Here is a 14,354-nt window from a genome sequence, read left to right on the forward strand (position 1 = left end):
CTTATACATGTCTACTCAAATAGACAGAAGCACTTGTGGATAAGCCTTATACTTCCATCTTCTCTTTTGTCAATTATATTTGCTTCTCCAAAAAAATTACATTAATATTTCAAACCCCAGCTGGCGCCTCTCTATTAATTTTAGGGTACTGAATAATGCAGTGCAATTTGAAAGAGAAATAACTTTTGCAACCCAATTTCACTAAAGGGATGCCTCCTCTCCAGAGGCTGTAGCAAGTATCATCTCTGGCCTTGGTTTTCTCACCTTTGACATGTGCCAAATACATCAGATTCAGAACATTGCCAGCTTATATGCCTAATAATATAGTAAGGTTAAAAAGTTTTTTTTTTAAACTGTTGCACAGGTTTTATTTTGGGGGTTTCTTATGGGAAGGAAGAAAAACAAAAGCAGACACATAAGTCCAAATGGCCCACTGCAAATGGTACTTACAGCATACATAAACAAGAAAAGACAAAAATAATCTGGTGTTTTTTGTTCATTTTTTAAAAATGGAGCTGATTAATGGGACCTTCCTCTAAGTACCTGCACTTTAAGTAGCCATTTGACTGCAATTTACATAGGTGTGTCAGGTCTCAAATTCTTCTTTCTCCTGCCAAGAAATAATGGCCCAGAGCCTTGGTTTGACTACGTGGGTGGAAGGCAGAGGGGAAGATATTTTAATGAAGATAAAAGTCAAAAGATTGGCAACTTAGGCCTAAGATTGGACTCCTAAGCTGAGTTTTCAAGTCAACAGCAGACTGTTCTCTTCCTTTCCTTGATTCTTCTTGTCTGGAGTCAAGTTTGAACGTCAGACAAGTTTTCCCATTTGCCTCTCGTCAATCACAGTCCAGCAAAGACAGATGGGATCTACTGTTTCTCCAGTCAACCAGCAGGAAGGATCCCAAGAAGGGGCTAGATAACCCAGGAAACCCTTTTCAATGGCACTGACAAAGCTGATCATGTCTTAATGTTCCTGCCAGATTGCCTGCTTGGTTTGGGAGGAAAGGTAAAGCAGCGGAAGCGGGCACATTCTGAAGCCAGAAACATGAAGAGAAGCAGTACAACTAGAAGAACAATACAGACATTTTGTCCTCCTAGTTGCTAGATCTTTTAGAGATGGAAAGAAGTAAAAATTCTACCAAGTCTATCATTTTCAGGATTTTTTTCTTCGGCTATATTGGATTATAGTTCCTTTGCTCAGCATACAGCAGGCCAAACTGCTGGGTTGGTTAGAGAAGATGTTAACTAAACAATAGTGTATATGGAGATCACCTTGCTTGGACAAGTTATTTTAAAACAAGGTCAGGCAGCCTTCTGGTGGACAGTACCCTGTTTCCCCCAAAATAAGACCTCCTCAGATAATAAGCCCAATCGGGCTTTTGAGCGCATGTGCTAAAATAAGCCCTCCCCAAAAATAAGCCCTCCCTGAAAATATTGCAACACAGCAGCAGTTGTGAGGTGATTGCCACTTCCTGCACCTCAAAAATAATAAGCCTTCCTCAAAAATAAGGCCCAGCGCTTTTTCGGGAGTCAAAAGAAAACAAGACCCTGTCTTATTTTTGGGGAAACACGGTATCTTTTTCTCTTAGCCTTTTTGTGGAAGAGCTGAAAGCTTATAAACATGTAGAGGACCCTCTTTAAAACTAATTTGTTGAAAAGTGTGCTAGTGAAAACTAGCTATTTTGCCTCCAGATTTTGTGATGTGATTTGTGGAGACACTAGGGACAACAAATTTGGGGCTGCAGGAGGCATTCAGGTTGCACACTTGTTCCAAAAGATTGGAACCTTCCCTAATATCTGGATTCTATTATTATTTTGAAATTAATTACAAAGATGTCTCTAGAACTAAAGAATTCCATTTCATTTTAATAACTCTCCTTTTCTAGCTTTTGCAGCCCTTGTGCAGTAAATCTAACTCTTGATTAGATAGTTGAGAAATGTAGAGTGCATAATGAAATTCACATCTCTCAGATTAATATCACTCCGAAGGGAAAAGGGGGGGGGGGGAAATGGAGGTAGACAAAAAAAAAATAACCCCACAGATAATCTACCTGGAACATCTTCCATTGCTCCTAAGGACTATCTGTTATAAACAGCTCTGTGGGGAAAATCTTGTTGACCTATGTTTCTATATTTGTATTTCGTTAATGCATTTTGATACTGCACACCAGCCATTTTGGGAATATCTGTATTGCTAAAAGTAATACAATGATAGCAGTAGCAATATACTAACAAGTGCATAACAAAAGAAGAAGTTTCAAAGCAACTTCACAATTCTGTGCAATAAATAGTCCTCACTTCTAACAAAGGTAATGGGACTATTTAAGAAAAGGACAAAAATACAAAAGGAAAGAACATTTGAATTTAAAAGATAGGAAAGAACGACAGAACCTTAGTTTACTTTGGTGTTTTATCCTATAGAGTATTTTTCCTAATGTTCCTTTTGGAAGAACAATCAAACAGGGATCTACTTTAAGGAAATAAACTTGCTCTGAAAGTGTACATCTTGGTGCTAAAAATTCCTCTATTCTGCTTCTACGTTAACCTTACCTATCTCTGTATATAATTTCTCATCAACTTGAAGAAATTTATATTAGAGTACACTGTAAATGTACTGTAGTAGACACATGATATACAGTATGTCTCCACCCAAGCAAAAATAACTTGGTCACCACTTGGTCAATATCTCAAAGTCGCTTTTTCAAAAGGCAACTGGGCTGTTTTTTCCTTGAAGAAGAAGAAAAAATGTTTTGTTCTTCTTTCTCAAAGAAAAAACAGTCCAGTTACTTTTTTAGAAAGCACCTTTGAGACAACTATGACCTGGATGTCTGAGAATCTCCACTCTTTCCCTTTACTCTTAAAAATCTAAATATGAAAGATAGTTTTTTATACTGTAGGAAGTTATCACCCAGCCCTCTCCCAGAAAAATGAAATATCCTAGGAAATATTGAAAAGGCAGAATATTTCTCTGGATGTGAAAAGAAAGAAATGTTTTAAAAGACAGAATAGCTGCCTGTAGCTTCCTGCCCATCCCCACTTTGTCAATGGGCCATTAAGTCCACTTTACTTAATAAAGGCTTCTCCACTTCAGCTCCAGGGGATGGGATTAAAGCATGATAATATTGGCCCCAACTGACCACATGGCACCTGAGAACTCAACCAAACCTGGATTCAAAACACAGCCTAGAGAGTTGCCCCTGCATGGCCCTATGGCAGTCTGACAACTAATCAGAATACATTTCTTACACAGGAACAGGAAACAGAGAGGTGGGACTAAACAGGTTATAAAAAGCCTAGCAAGACCCTCCTTCAGCCCTTCTCTTCTTCTCCACCAACATTGAAGCATGTGATCACCTTTTCTGTTCAGGACTCAAGCAATGGCGGTCCTGTCCACCAATAAACCATCTTTCCAAGCAGCCTCCATGTCTCCAGTGTCTTTTTCCCCACTTGGAGCCGAACCCAGAAGGATATTTCCTTCATCAATACTATCTGCATTATTCCCAAAACAGATAGCATTTTTTCCCTATGACCTTTAAAAGGTTGGGAATATCTGATTTACCTGTAAAACAACCTCAAGCATTTCATTTGATTTCTGGTGTATACTTTTCTTGTAGAGTTCACTGATGAAAATTATCTGCTATCTCTTGGCATTAAAAACAGCGAAACAAAGAATGATTCTACACATGTCCCTGAGGTGTCATCTAACTTATCTCTCATTTGTAAGGGGGAGGGAGGGAGAGAAGAAGAATAAAGCCTCCAGGTGCACAGAAACATTTATTAATCTCACAATGTTTTGGAATATTGTGTAGGCATAAATAAAAAACATGATGATAGAACTTTAAGCACTTCCATAATGCAAATACCCAGAATGAGAACAACTGAATTGTTTATTACAATATTTGGAGAGTTCCCTTTGAAACCTAAATCTCATTGTGGTTTAGATATCTAGTCCTTCTGTCTAACCATATTAGGAGAAATTCTAGACCTAACGTAAAACAGTCCCAAAATTGATATAAGATTCTTACATTGCATGCACAAGTTGAAGACCTTTTTCTCATCAATAAAGCAGGGATAGGGGAATCCATGTTCCTCCAAATCTGACTGAAACATACCTGCCAGTATTGCCAACTATGGGAATTGTTGCCATTTTTAGTTTAGTTCAATAACATATACAAGTAAAAAAAATTGAATTACTGTGCCATTGTAGCAATATACCACAAAGATCAGACACAAAAAAAGATGGAAGAACTAGAATTGGTTAAACACTGAATTTCAATTTATTTCCACTTTGTTCTATTTAATCAGAAATCTTTACTAATAAAACACCTGCCAGGGTGTTTTGTACCCTTTCTTGAAATACAAGACGAAAAGTGAAGTAAAACTGGATAAGCTATTCAGGGAGTAAACAATTTTCCCAGCTCATACTAAGAAGCATCACAACAGTAAACACCCACATAAGAACAGACCAGGACATACACGTAGAAAAACTTTTAATCTCCACCTTGTTCATGGCACATTTTCCAATACAATTTTTGTTGCCTAAATATCTTAAGGCAAAAGACAGAAGTATATAATCTGCATTTGAATAGATTTTTGCCAGACTATTAGATCTGTCTCCTTATCCAATTTCCATTCCATCTGTGTTGTCTGGGAAAATGTTGGCTCAGCAGGCCTGGTTTCAGGGCTCATGGGCTGGTCTAAAAAAAAACCTGCTTCAAATTTGAACCAAAAACATTCTTTTTCCTTTGGCTACATAAAGGTGCTAAATGTCTGGGATTAACATGTGCTATCAAAGTTCTGGGAAAATATAATTTGCAATTAGGAACTCAGATTCACAAAAAGAAAAAAAAAATCTAATTTTGAACATGTAACAGGATTCAGAGCAGTAGTAGTATCAGTGGTATCAGTAGTGTTACCAGCTATGGCTGGGGAAAGATTACTTGGCGGAATTTTTTATTCATTGCCAATCTTTACAAATACAGTATATGAGGTAAGTATAATAATAATAATCAAACGCAGTAAAAGCCACGCTTTATATTTAGATGCGTATTCCTTCTTCTCTTTCCTTTCCTTTCCTTATCAGTTTTAATCACAATTTGGTATTAGAATTATAATAGATATTAATTACTCCACAGATCTGAGGGAGAGGGGCAGTAAAAATAGGAAATATAAACAAACAAATAAATAAACAGGTTCCATCTTAGCCAGAGCTGAAATATATATTTCAGATCCTAGTTCACCATAATTTTTAATTATAATGATAAAAAAATGCAGCACAATTAAATGCATGCCTGTACAGAAGTAGCTTCAATTGTATTAATATGAGTTATTACAATTAAATGTGGAGTTAAGGTTAGTTGGAGTTAAATAAAGGTTTCTTTTAAATACAGTTAACTACCAAGTAGACAACACAAACTTAACTTTCCAAACAAAAACAATTTCATTTTAAATCTTGTAAATGTCTCTACAAGACATTCCCAGATGAGACACAAGTGAAACAGATGTTCGCAGATTAATTTCCTTAAGAAATAGTATATTTGATACAGTTAAATGAACAACAACTTGCTAGGCCCAAAAGGTTCTACAAGGATCTTGGATATTCTTCAAGAAGCTTTCTGTATTTTCTGACTCACTCTAATTGTTGGACTTAGTCCCCAAAGTTTATTCATCATTATGCACAGTCAACCAAGTATATTGTTTGTCAATAAAAGAGATTAGAAGAAGGTCACAATTATTTGAAACTCTTGTTCCTTTTCCTATTACTCACCGAGGTTGGGTTGCGACATGGCCATTGAACGTTGTGATACTGGAGTGGAAGTGGTTGAAGGATGATGGCTCATGTGATTTAATGGCTGGGTCATAGTCTTTCGAGGATCTTGCCAAGTTGTAATTTTCTCTATGTGGCTACAAAAGAGAAAGTTGGGAGTTATTAAGATTGTTCCAATCATAGTTTTAATTACATGGTGCTCATTTGTTTATGCTATCTATTAGTCTGTCTCCCTACTTTTTGTTGGCATCATAATATTAACACATATAAGTATCCAAAATTGCTATTTGTTCACTCTTCTGTCATATTATTTTACTGCCATCACAGAGCTGATAAAATATCTGTTTTTGAGATGAATAAACAATATGCCAAATTCAGCATTTATCTACAAGGTTATTCTCCAAAGAACTCATCAATTTGTCTATTGAAATTACTCAGCTACATTTGAACATCTTTGTATTATTGGATGTAGTCTTGCAAACAAAGATAGGAATATGCAAACTCTGAAAAAATTTCAAGGGCGAAGTTCTTGAGACATCTGAGAGTTCTTGAATCTTGCAAAAGTTAATTTTCTATTTACCTAAAAGTACTAACCCTTATTGCATTAATTACTAGTCTTTGTACAGCCTGAAATGTCTTAATTATTTTATTATTTGTCCTTTTCCAAATCCTTTTCTTTAAAACTGGGGTGTCAAACTTGTGGCCCACAGACCGGATAGGTCATGTTCTGGCCCCGCCCAGTTTAGCAAAGGGAGTGGGAAAGTCCTGATGTCACGTGACACCGCCATGATGATGCGAGTTTGACACCCCTGCTTTAGAATTTCCTGTCTCCAAATATGTAGATATCCCTTGAACTTGTTTTTTACATTATTTTCCTATAACAAGGTCAATGAATTCTATAGTGGGATAGTTCCCTTCCAATCACTCCAGAAGTAGCTCTAACTCTGATGGTAATTCCTATCAGAAAAGATTATTCCATTCCCCTCATAAAATATCTGTTTTTGAGATGAATAAACAATATGCCAAATTCAGCATTTATCTACAAGGTGATTCTCCAAAGAACCCATCAACCTGTCTATTGAAATTACTCAGCTACATTTGAATATCTTTGTATTATTGGATGTAGTCTTGCGAACAAAGATAGGAATATGCAAACTCTGAAAAAAAATCATTTTTTTAAAAAAAAATGAAATTTCAAAATTTTAATTCCAATCTGCCTTCAAACTTAGGTACACATATAGTTAGTTAACTACTTGTAACAGCTAGTTTCAATTACACACTTGGCGTTTTAGCAAGGCTTTCCTTCTATGTTGGCACCTTGAGGAGCTTCTACTAGTTTCATACATGATTTCATATAGATATGTAAAAAAAACCAAACCATGCCAACATCAATATCAGCCTTGCAAGATAGTGCATACAAGTAATACATCCAGAAGAACAAGCTCTGTTTTATTTTAAGGTACATTAGCAAAATATTGCAAATCTGAAAGTACATTTCTTCTCCCATTGCCTTTACAGCCCAAGAAACTAAGGAGGGTCCCTCTTGAAATGTTCACCATATCCACCTGCCTCTTGTAGGCAGTGGTCACTTATCTGACTGTTGCCCTGGCTATGGCTCTTGTCCCTGTCTCCCAAAGTAGAATTAGTTCATCTGGCTCTACTCCCTGTCTGGAGTACTTCACAAACTTGGCATTCAAATTGGTATGATTTTGTTTCGTAATAATAGCAGTAAACAGTAAAATACTACAGGTAGTCCTGGACTTATGACAATTGAGTCCAACATTTCTGTTGCTAAGCGAGACATTTGTTATGTGAAATTTGCCTGCTTTTACAATCTTTCTTTTCACAGTTGTTATATGAATCAGAATAGCTTTTAAGTTAGTAACACGGTTGTTAAGTGAATCTGGCTTCCTCATTGACTTTGGTTGTCAAAATTTCACAAAAGGTGTTCATATCACGTCAGGACATTGCAGTGGTCATAAATATGAGTCAATTCCCAAGCATCTGAATTTTGATCATGTGACCCTGGGATGCTGACATGGCTTACGTGTGAAAATTATGTCTCTTTTTTCAAAGGCTGTTTGTAACTTTGAACACTCACTATATGAACTGTTGTAAGTTGAGGACTACCTGTACAGAAAATAGCTCCTAGCAAAAAATTAGGTTTTCTCCAGGATATTACCAAACTACAGAATTCCGTAAGTCTGACTGCTGCAGAAAACTTAATACTGGCCATACCATGAAGGTCCTTTTTCTGTATCAGAAACAAGGCACCCAGCCCACCTATGTACTGTGCCAGGCATGAAATCCTCTTACCTTTGCTATTGGTTTGGAACTGGGAGTGTGCACACTCACTTTGCTCAAGGCGCTTCTGCACATGTGCAGAGCGTCCATGATGACATGGGCGGGTGGGCGGAGCCTCCCACCACTGGTTTGTGCGAACTGGGGCGAACCAGCAGAATAGCACCTATGCACTGTGACCCTAACATGATATGGGGGGGGGGGAATTCAATTTCAGTTACCACTTGTATCTATTGTTTATTTTTATCTTTCTCATGTGGGCTTAATTTGAGTTTTCCTTCTAGCTTAGAATTCCAAAACTGGAGGTGGAGCTATCTCCTCCCATAGAAAGACCATCAGAGTCTTCTAGCTCTGCCTACTGTTTAAGATGAAGGGAGCGATCAGAATGCCCTGTATCTACTCAAGCAAAAAGATACCCATGACAAATTCATTTTTGCTTTTGCTTTATTCTTTTCTTTATCATTTTATACTTGTAAGCTTGCAGACAACTAGATTTTTTTTTAAAGCACAATGAATGCTTTTAATTTTTTTCTTATGAATAATAATAATAAAGATAATAAAGGTGGTAATGAAAATAAATAAACAAATAAAAAAAAGTTAGCATAGGAAGTGGCCCAGATTCTGATGCAACTTTTAAAAACTCTGAAAGTTTAGCTTCACCTTTATCCCAGATTTTCAACTCTGTAGCTCCAAAGCCACTTTCAATTCTTCTGTATCACTTGTGCCTCCTTTCATCTAGTGAGTCATTTCCTGACTTCAAGGTTTCTCTCAATTCTAGTTTTGCTTTCCAGCGCTTGTTTCTCTTCTATATTATGAAACATTTTTTCCTCTTCTTTTCAACTCTGTGCTGTCTAAACATCTAAGTTCTTTTTTGTTCTATAAACAAAACATTGAAACGTATTTGATGCCTCTACATATGTTGGCTATCATCTCCCACAATTGTTCAAGAGATTTAGGAACTATGAATGCTGTGGTTTAACATATATTGTATAGAAAAGTTGTTGAAAGTGAGCAGACTGGAATCTCAACAAATTCCTTTCTAAAAAAAAGGAGGGTTAACAACATGTAAAGTATTCTGGGCTTAAGGATAACAAAAAGATTTTAGAGGAATATGATCAATATTTACAAAATCATGCATGGGGTAAAGAATATAGATATAAAATTATAATTAAATAAAAATAATTTAATATTATATCATATCAATATTTCTAAAAATTGACTATTCTTCCTTAATGAAAATACCTTGAAAATTGACCCATTTCCCAAGTTTGTCCTTCCAGGATATGCATTTCAATTTAAGTATTAAAAATGGACAGTTTTAAATCACTCCTACCCCTTGTAATAAAAAAATATACTAACAGTTTTGTACATCTGCCAATCAGTTCAGCAATTCTATGCATGTAGTAGCTAGATTATTTGCATTTTAAGCAGCATAAACTCTATGTGGCGTTGAAGTTTTGACTGACATAAAGAGTATATGACTCACTTAAATAATATAATTTATTAAGATGGAAGTGATTTAAAATGTTGAAATAAACTGTTTCAGCAAATTTCAAATAGAAATAAACTGAAATGAAAACAGAAAATTAGATATTGAAATTGGACAATAAGAAAGTTTTCTCACACAGGAAGACAACATAATGATCAAATAATAATCCTAATCTATCAATAAAAGAAGAATGTTTATATGAAATCCCAATCATTTTTAATAATAAATGCTTTATTGTGCAAAAATCTAATGTCACATGGGGCAGTTACACGTAACTGTGGCTTTGTTGATAGTTGATAAAAAGGCATCAAAATACATTTTTTGTGGCATGTAATGGAATACTGCAGTCTAAAGAAATGAGAACTTAAATATAAGAAATGAAAAAGTGGAAATACGGGGAAAGAAGGAAAAATATGGAACAGTGTGTTTTTTTCTTTGTAGCAAAGAAAATAACAAAAATTAAACCACCTTAGAATCTAATTCATATACCACACTACTATATGCCATCACTGCTTTTTTTGTTGTCTAAGCCATAATTAGAAGAGCTTGTACATCCTGCAAGGTATGATTTATAAATCATAGGGTTCATTTATGTGGTAATCACAAACCAGACAAAACATATTATGGCGTAGTGAAACATGTGAATCCAGCCTATGGATTACATTGAAGTTCCATTTTTCTAAATTTTGACACAGTAAAATCAATACTAAAATAAACTTCACATGGATATCAGTGGGAACTAAATTCAACTAATGTAACTGGATATAATCCAATATGGTCTATTTTCATAGCAGTACAAAAAGTGAGGAACACATGTATTTATTTTATTATCACATACAGGTACAATGACTTTAACACCTATGAAATACATATATGATCCTCATTTTGTTAGCTGAAAGATGAACATCTAATAAACGACTAAACCTGACTCAGATTTAAATGGAAACTTCTTTTACTGGATAAACTGGTAATTTAAGATGAGAAAATGTATAAATTACTTCAATGTATGAACAAAGCAATGAGCTCTTCTAAGAAATGACAGTGACAGCAAATGAAGTTGTTTATTTTAATAAGCCTACTGCTGAAATAGGCACCTATTGTTTCCAACCATGCTCTATTCTCCCTCCTGTTACTGGCATGCTGTAAATATCACAGTGCCAAGTGTTATCTACTCTTTTGGGAAACACATTTGTCACAATACTCCCTGTTGCAGCAGTTGCTTTCTTGTTCACCAAATTAGAATGAAGGGAACGGCAGAGCCTGGTTTTCCCCTTGTTTGTTTTGTCAGTCAATCCTCCATTCCTTTCCATTGTAGCCATCAGAGATGCCCAGCCCTAAAGGGAGACTCCTGCCATCTGCTTCTTGTCCTTTCATATAACTATGAGCTTGATAACAACTATCTCCAAAATAAAGACGCTCTGAAGTACCCTCTCTTGAAGTGAAGCTGAAGTGTAAGGAAACCACAATCCCATGAAAATGGGAGGTGCATTTCTGCTTTTTTGAAAGCAGAGATAAACTGGAGAGAAGGAGCTCACAAGATTTGCATGCAGATCAAAGACAAAAAAAAAAAGTGAAACAAGGCTGGGCAGGTTGAGCCCAAGACATTACAGTGTCTGAGAAGACTGGAGATTGTATTGTTCTCTCCTTTGATTGGCAAATGTTTGGCGACTGTTTAACAATAGAGTTCATGCCACCCTAAACCCTTTCTTAAGTCAGGTGAAACCTTTTGGTGGCTGGGGGCAACATTTAACATTTCGAAAGAGCCCAGGGCAACAGGGATGGGCGGTGATGAAAATGGAAGGGGCTGGAACCTATTTTTTTGGGGGGGAGGGGGGTTGTTTTCTTAGTGTGAGTTTGAGGAATTCCTTTGTTTTCTATAATTATGTTAATCTGATGTTAGAGATTATGCTACAATAGTAATGTCTTTTTTCCCTTGTTGGGGCAAAAAAATGTTCCATCAATTACAGCAAGAAACCGTAGGGCTACAAGAAAGAAACTTTGGAGTCACAGGTTGATCCTCGCTCTCTTAAGAACACAAGACAGGGCAGATGGCTTGCAGTTCTCTTCTCCAGCACGAGATGCAGCTCTCAGCAATGGATTCTCTTCCTTTGCTCCAAAACAGTCTGGGTAATTGTCTGGTCAAATATTGGTAAAGTCTGCATAACTGTATTGTATCCCTCAACAGATGACTATCTGTTTGTATTAATTAGCATTAATTATATCAATACATTTAATATTTGGGGTCAAAACAAAATTGGAATGAATTACAGCATTCTCGTTTAAAGCTGGGTCATTTTTCACTACATCCAAACAATTCACTTAAAAGTGAATTCTCTTAAAAGTATTCTTAAAAGTACTTAAAAGTATTCTCAGGCGTAGATAAAGCCCTTGTACTTGTAATTTCAAAAAGAGCTTAAATAAAATTGAGGTAAGTAAAATATTTAAAAAAGGAAAAGGGGAAATAAAAGGAAGAACACCTTACTTTAAAAAAACACTATAAAGATTAGATAATATTTGACTTATCAATCAAAGGGCATCCAATATGCAAATGCCATCCAATTGGTAAAATCTTCTTGTGATATTATTCAAGGTTCTATGGAGAGATGAATAGTGAAAGTAGGAAGCTACTATAGATAATTATAGATCTATAGATCAAATCAGATCATTATTCCATTTCCACACCAGCCTTTCTGAACTTAGTAGCTTTCACATATGATAACTGAGCACAACACTTCTGGAAGAAATGAGGTTTTGAAGTCTAATTCTTACTAATAAGTAGAAATATCTAGATCAGGGATGTCCAATCTTGGAGACTTTAAGACCTGTGAACTTCAATTCCCAGAATTACTGAAAGCAACATTGGGTGGGGAATTCTGAGAGTTGAAGTTCACAAGTGTTAAAGTGCCAAGGTTGGATACCCCTCAATTAGAGTTTCAAATAGGTGTGTCCAATTTTCCCAGTCTTAAAGCATTTTCCTTGGCATGCTCTATTAACAAATTACAACCGAATATTAAAATCATTAATTTTCATGGTTGTCTAAAAATGTGAACATTGCTCTCAGGTTTTTCAATAGCAATTGATGTAGCTATATGACCCATAAGATTTTCTGCTTTTAAATTAAATATATACTTTTTAAATCCTTGATTTAGTAGTGAAAAATCTGAAAGTGAATAAGTTGTGGTTTTTTTTATTTTATATGCAGAAACTTCATTACTCTCTATTAGTCAACCCAATGACTCACTGTTGAGCATATAAACTGCTTCTACTGGAAAGTCCTACTAAGTGAATGAACCTCTTTGGATCTTCTTTCATGTAAATCATCGCACTTCACTAGTAGATGACCACACTTATATCAGCAAGGTTTTGGTTTTCAACCATATTCTGGACAGCCCTCAAAAATATGCAGTGCAGTTCCTATTGTACAAGCAATCAATTGCTGCTGTTCTGAGTTACACATGAGGAAATTAATAGAACCGTGATTCAAAACCTATCTAGTGAGCATGCAAAGATATTAAAATTATGCAGAGTTTGTAGGTTCTAAAATGCTACAGCTGCATTTGGGGGAGAATGTGCTGAATTTGTTTTAAGCTAGAAACTTAAGCTTGTCCTTCTTAATACCATCATGGTGAAAAGAAAGCCTTTCGATTTCATTCAAGAACATGACAAGAAAGTCTCTACAGAGGGATGGTTTTATTGTGGCATTTTTATTAGTGTGCTCAGCTTCAAGGAATTCAAAGAAAAGCTCTTGTTAGCAAATGCTACTTGACTTCATAAGGTGGAAAACTAACTTATTTTTAAAAACTAGTACTGGTTTAAAATTAGCATTTCTATTTCAGTTGGTCTTAGAGAAGAAGAAAATATAATACTAAAGACAAGAAAGCTACATAAGATAATAAAATAGAAGGATTTCTTTTCTATATTTTGATTCAAAACAAACTGCCTTATTTAGTGACTGTTTACAATGATGATGACAAAGTAATTTCATGACCAATCGGTGCATTTTCAACCTCCACAGGTCTGTAAAGCAAAGGAAAGGTGAAGTAAGATCAAAAGCACAAGTTATAATTTCACTTAGTGAGTGCTTCACATAACACAACTTCCTGTTGCAAATTGTGTCACTAATCAAGAACTACTTATATTTGATACTTGCAGCCCAGAGGTTTTCAGACTGCAGAACCTGATACTTAAAGAAAAAAGAATTCCTATCAAGAGACAAAGCTCTGATCCTATATATATATATGTTGGAGCCTGTCCGGAGCACCGGATACCGTTCCGGTATGGTGCTCCGGAGGCCCCACCCACCCTCCTTCCATGCACATGCACAACGCATACAGCACCTGCGTGATGCTCCGCTGAGCAGCTGGAGGATCGTAGAGGCTCACAGAGGCTGTAAAACGCATGTGCGTGCATGCTGTGCACATCCATGTGGTTCTGCCGGGCCCATTCCAACCATACTGGTTGGAACGGGATCCAGAACCCACCACTATGTTCCAAATGCCATGTAGAATCAAATCAAAGTCGAAGGCAAAACTATGCTTAAAGTTCAAATTTAATAAAACAGGCATGTTGGCACATAGCTGTGGGGATTCCAACTGTGGAAGTTACATCAGAATCCCACCCAGTTAAAAGTTCATGACCTTACCCCCAAACCCACAGTCCATCACATAGTCCAATCTTCTTTTTCCACACTGGCATTTACGCCTAACTGCTTCCAGTCAGGTGTAAAGGTTTGGGAGACAAAAGATGACCTTGAGCTTCTAGGAAGGAATTTTTTATTTTGAAAACAACACATTCTAC

At 36.1% G+C, this 14,354-nt stretch overlaps 1 protein-coding gene across 1 annotated transcript in view; it reads right to left on the bottom strand.

The window, feature by feature from the left end:
* WWTR1 (WW domain containing transcription regulator 1) overlaps positions 1 to 14,354 on the bottom strand; it is a 90,181-nt gene that overhangs the window by 26,129 nt on the left and 49,698 nt on the right. Inside the window, exon 2 of the mRNA XM_032225147.1 lies at positions 5,768 to 5,904. Within this exon, the coding sequence (XP_032081038.1) occupies positions 5,768 to 5,904 (137 nt within the window). The remainder of the gene's footprint in view (positions 1 to 5,767; positions 5,905 to 14,354) is intronic.

The sequence above is a fragment of the Thamnophis elegans genome, chromosome 10 (assembly GCF_009769535.1).
Source record: "Thamnophis elegans isolate rThaEle1 chromosome 10, rThaEle1.pri, whole genome shotgun sequence".
Lineage (NCBI taxonomy): Eukaryota > Metazoa > Chordata > Lepidosauria > Squamata > Colubridae > Thamnophis > Thamnophis elegans.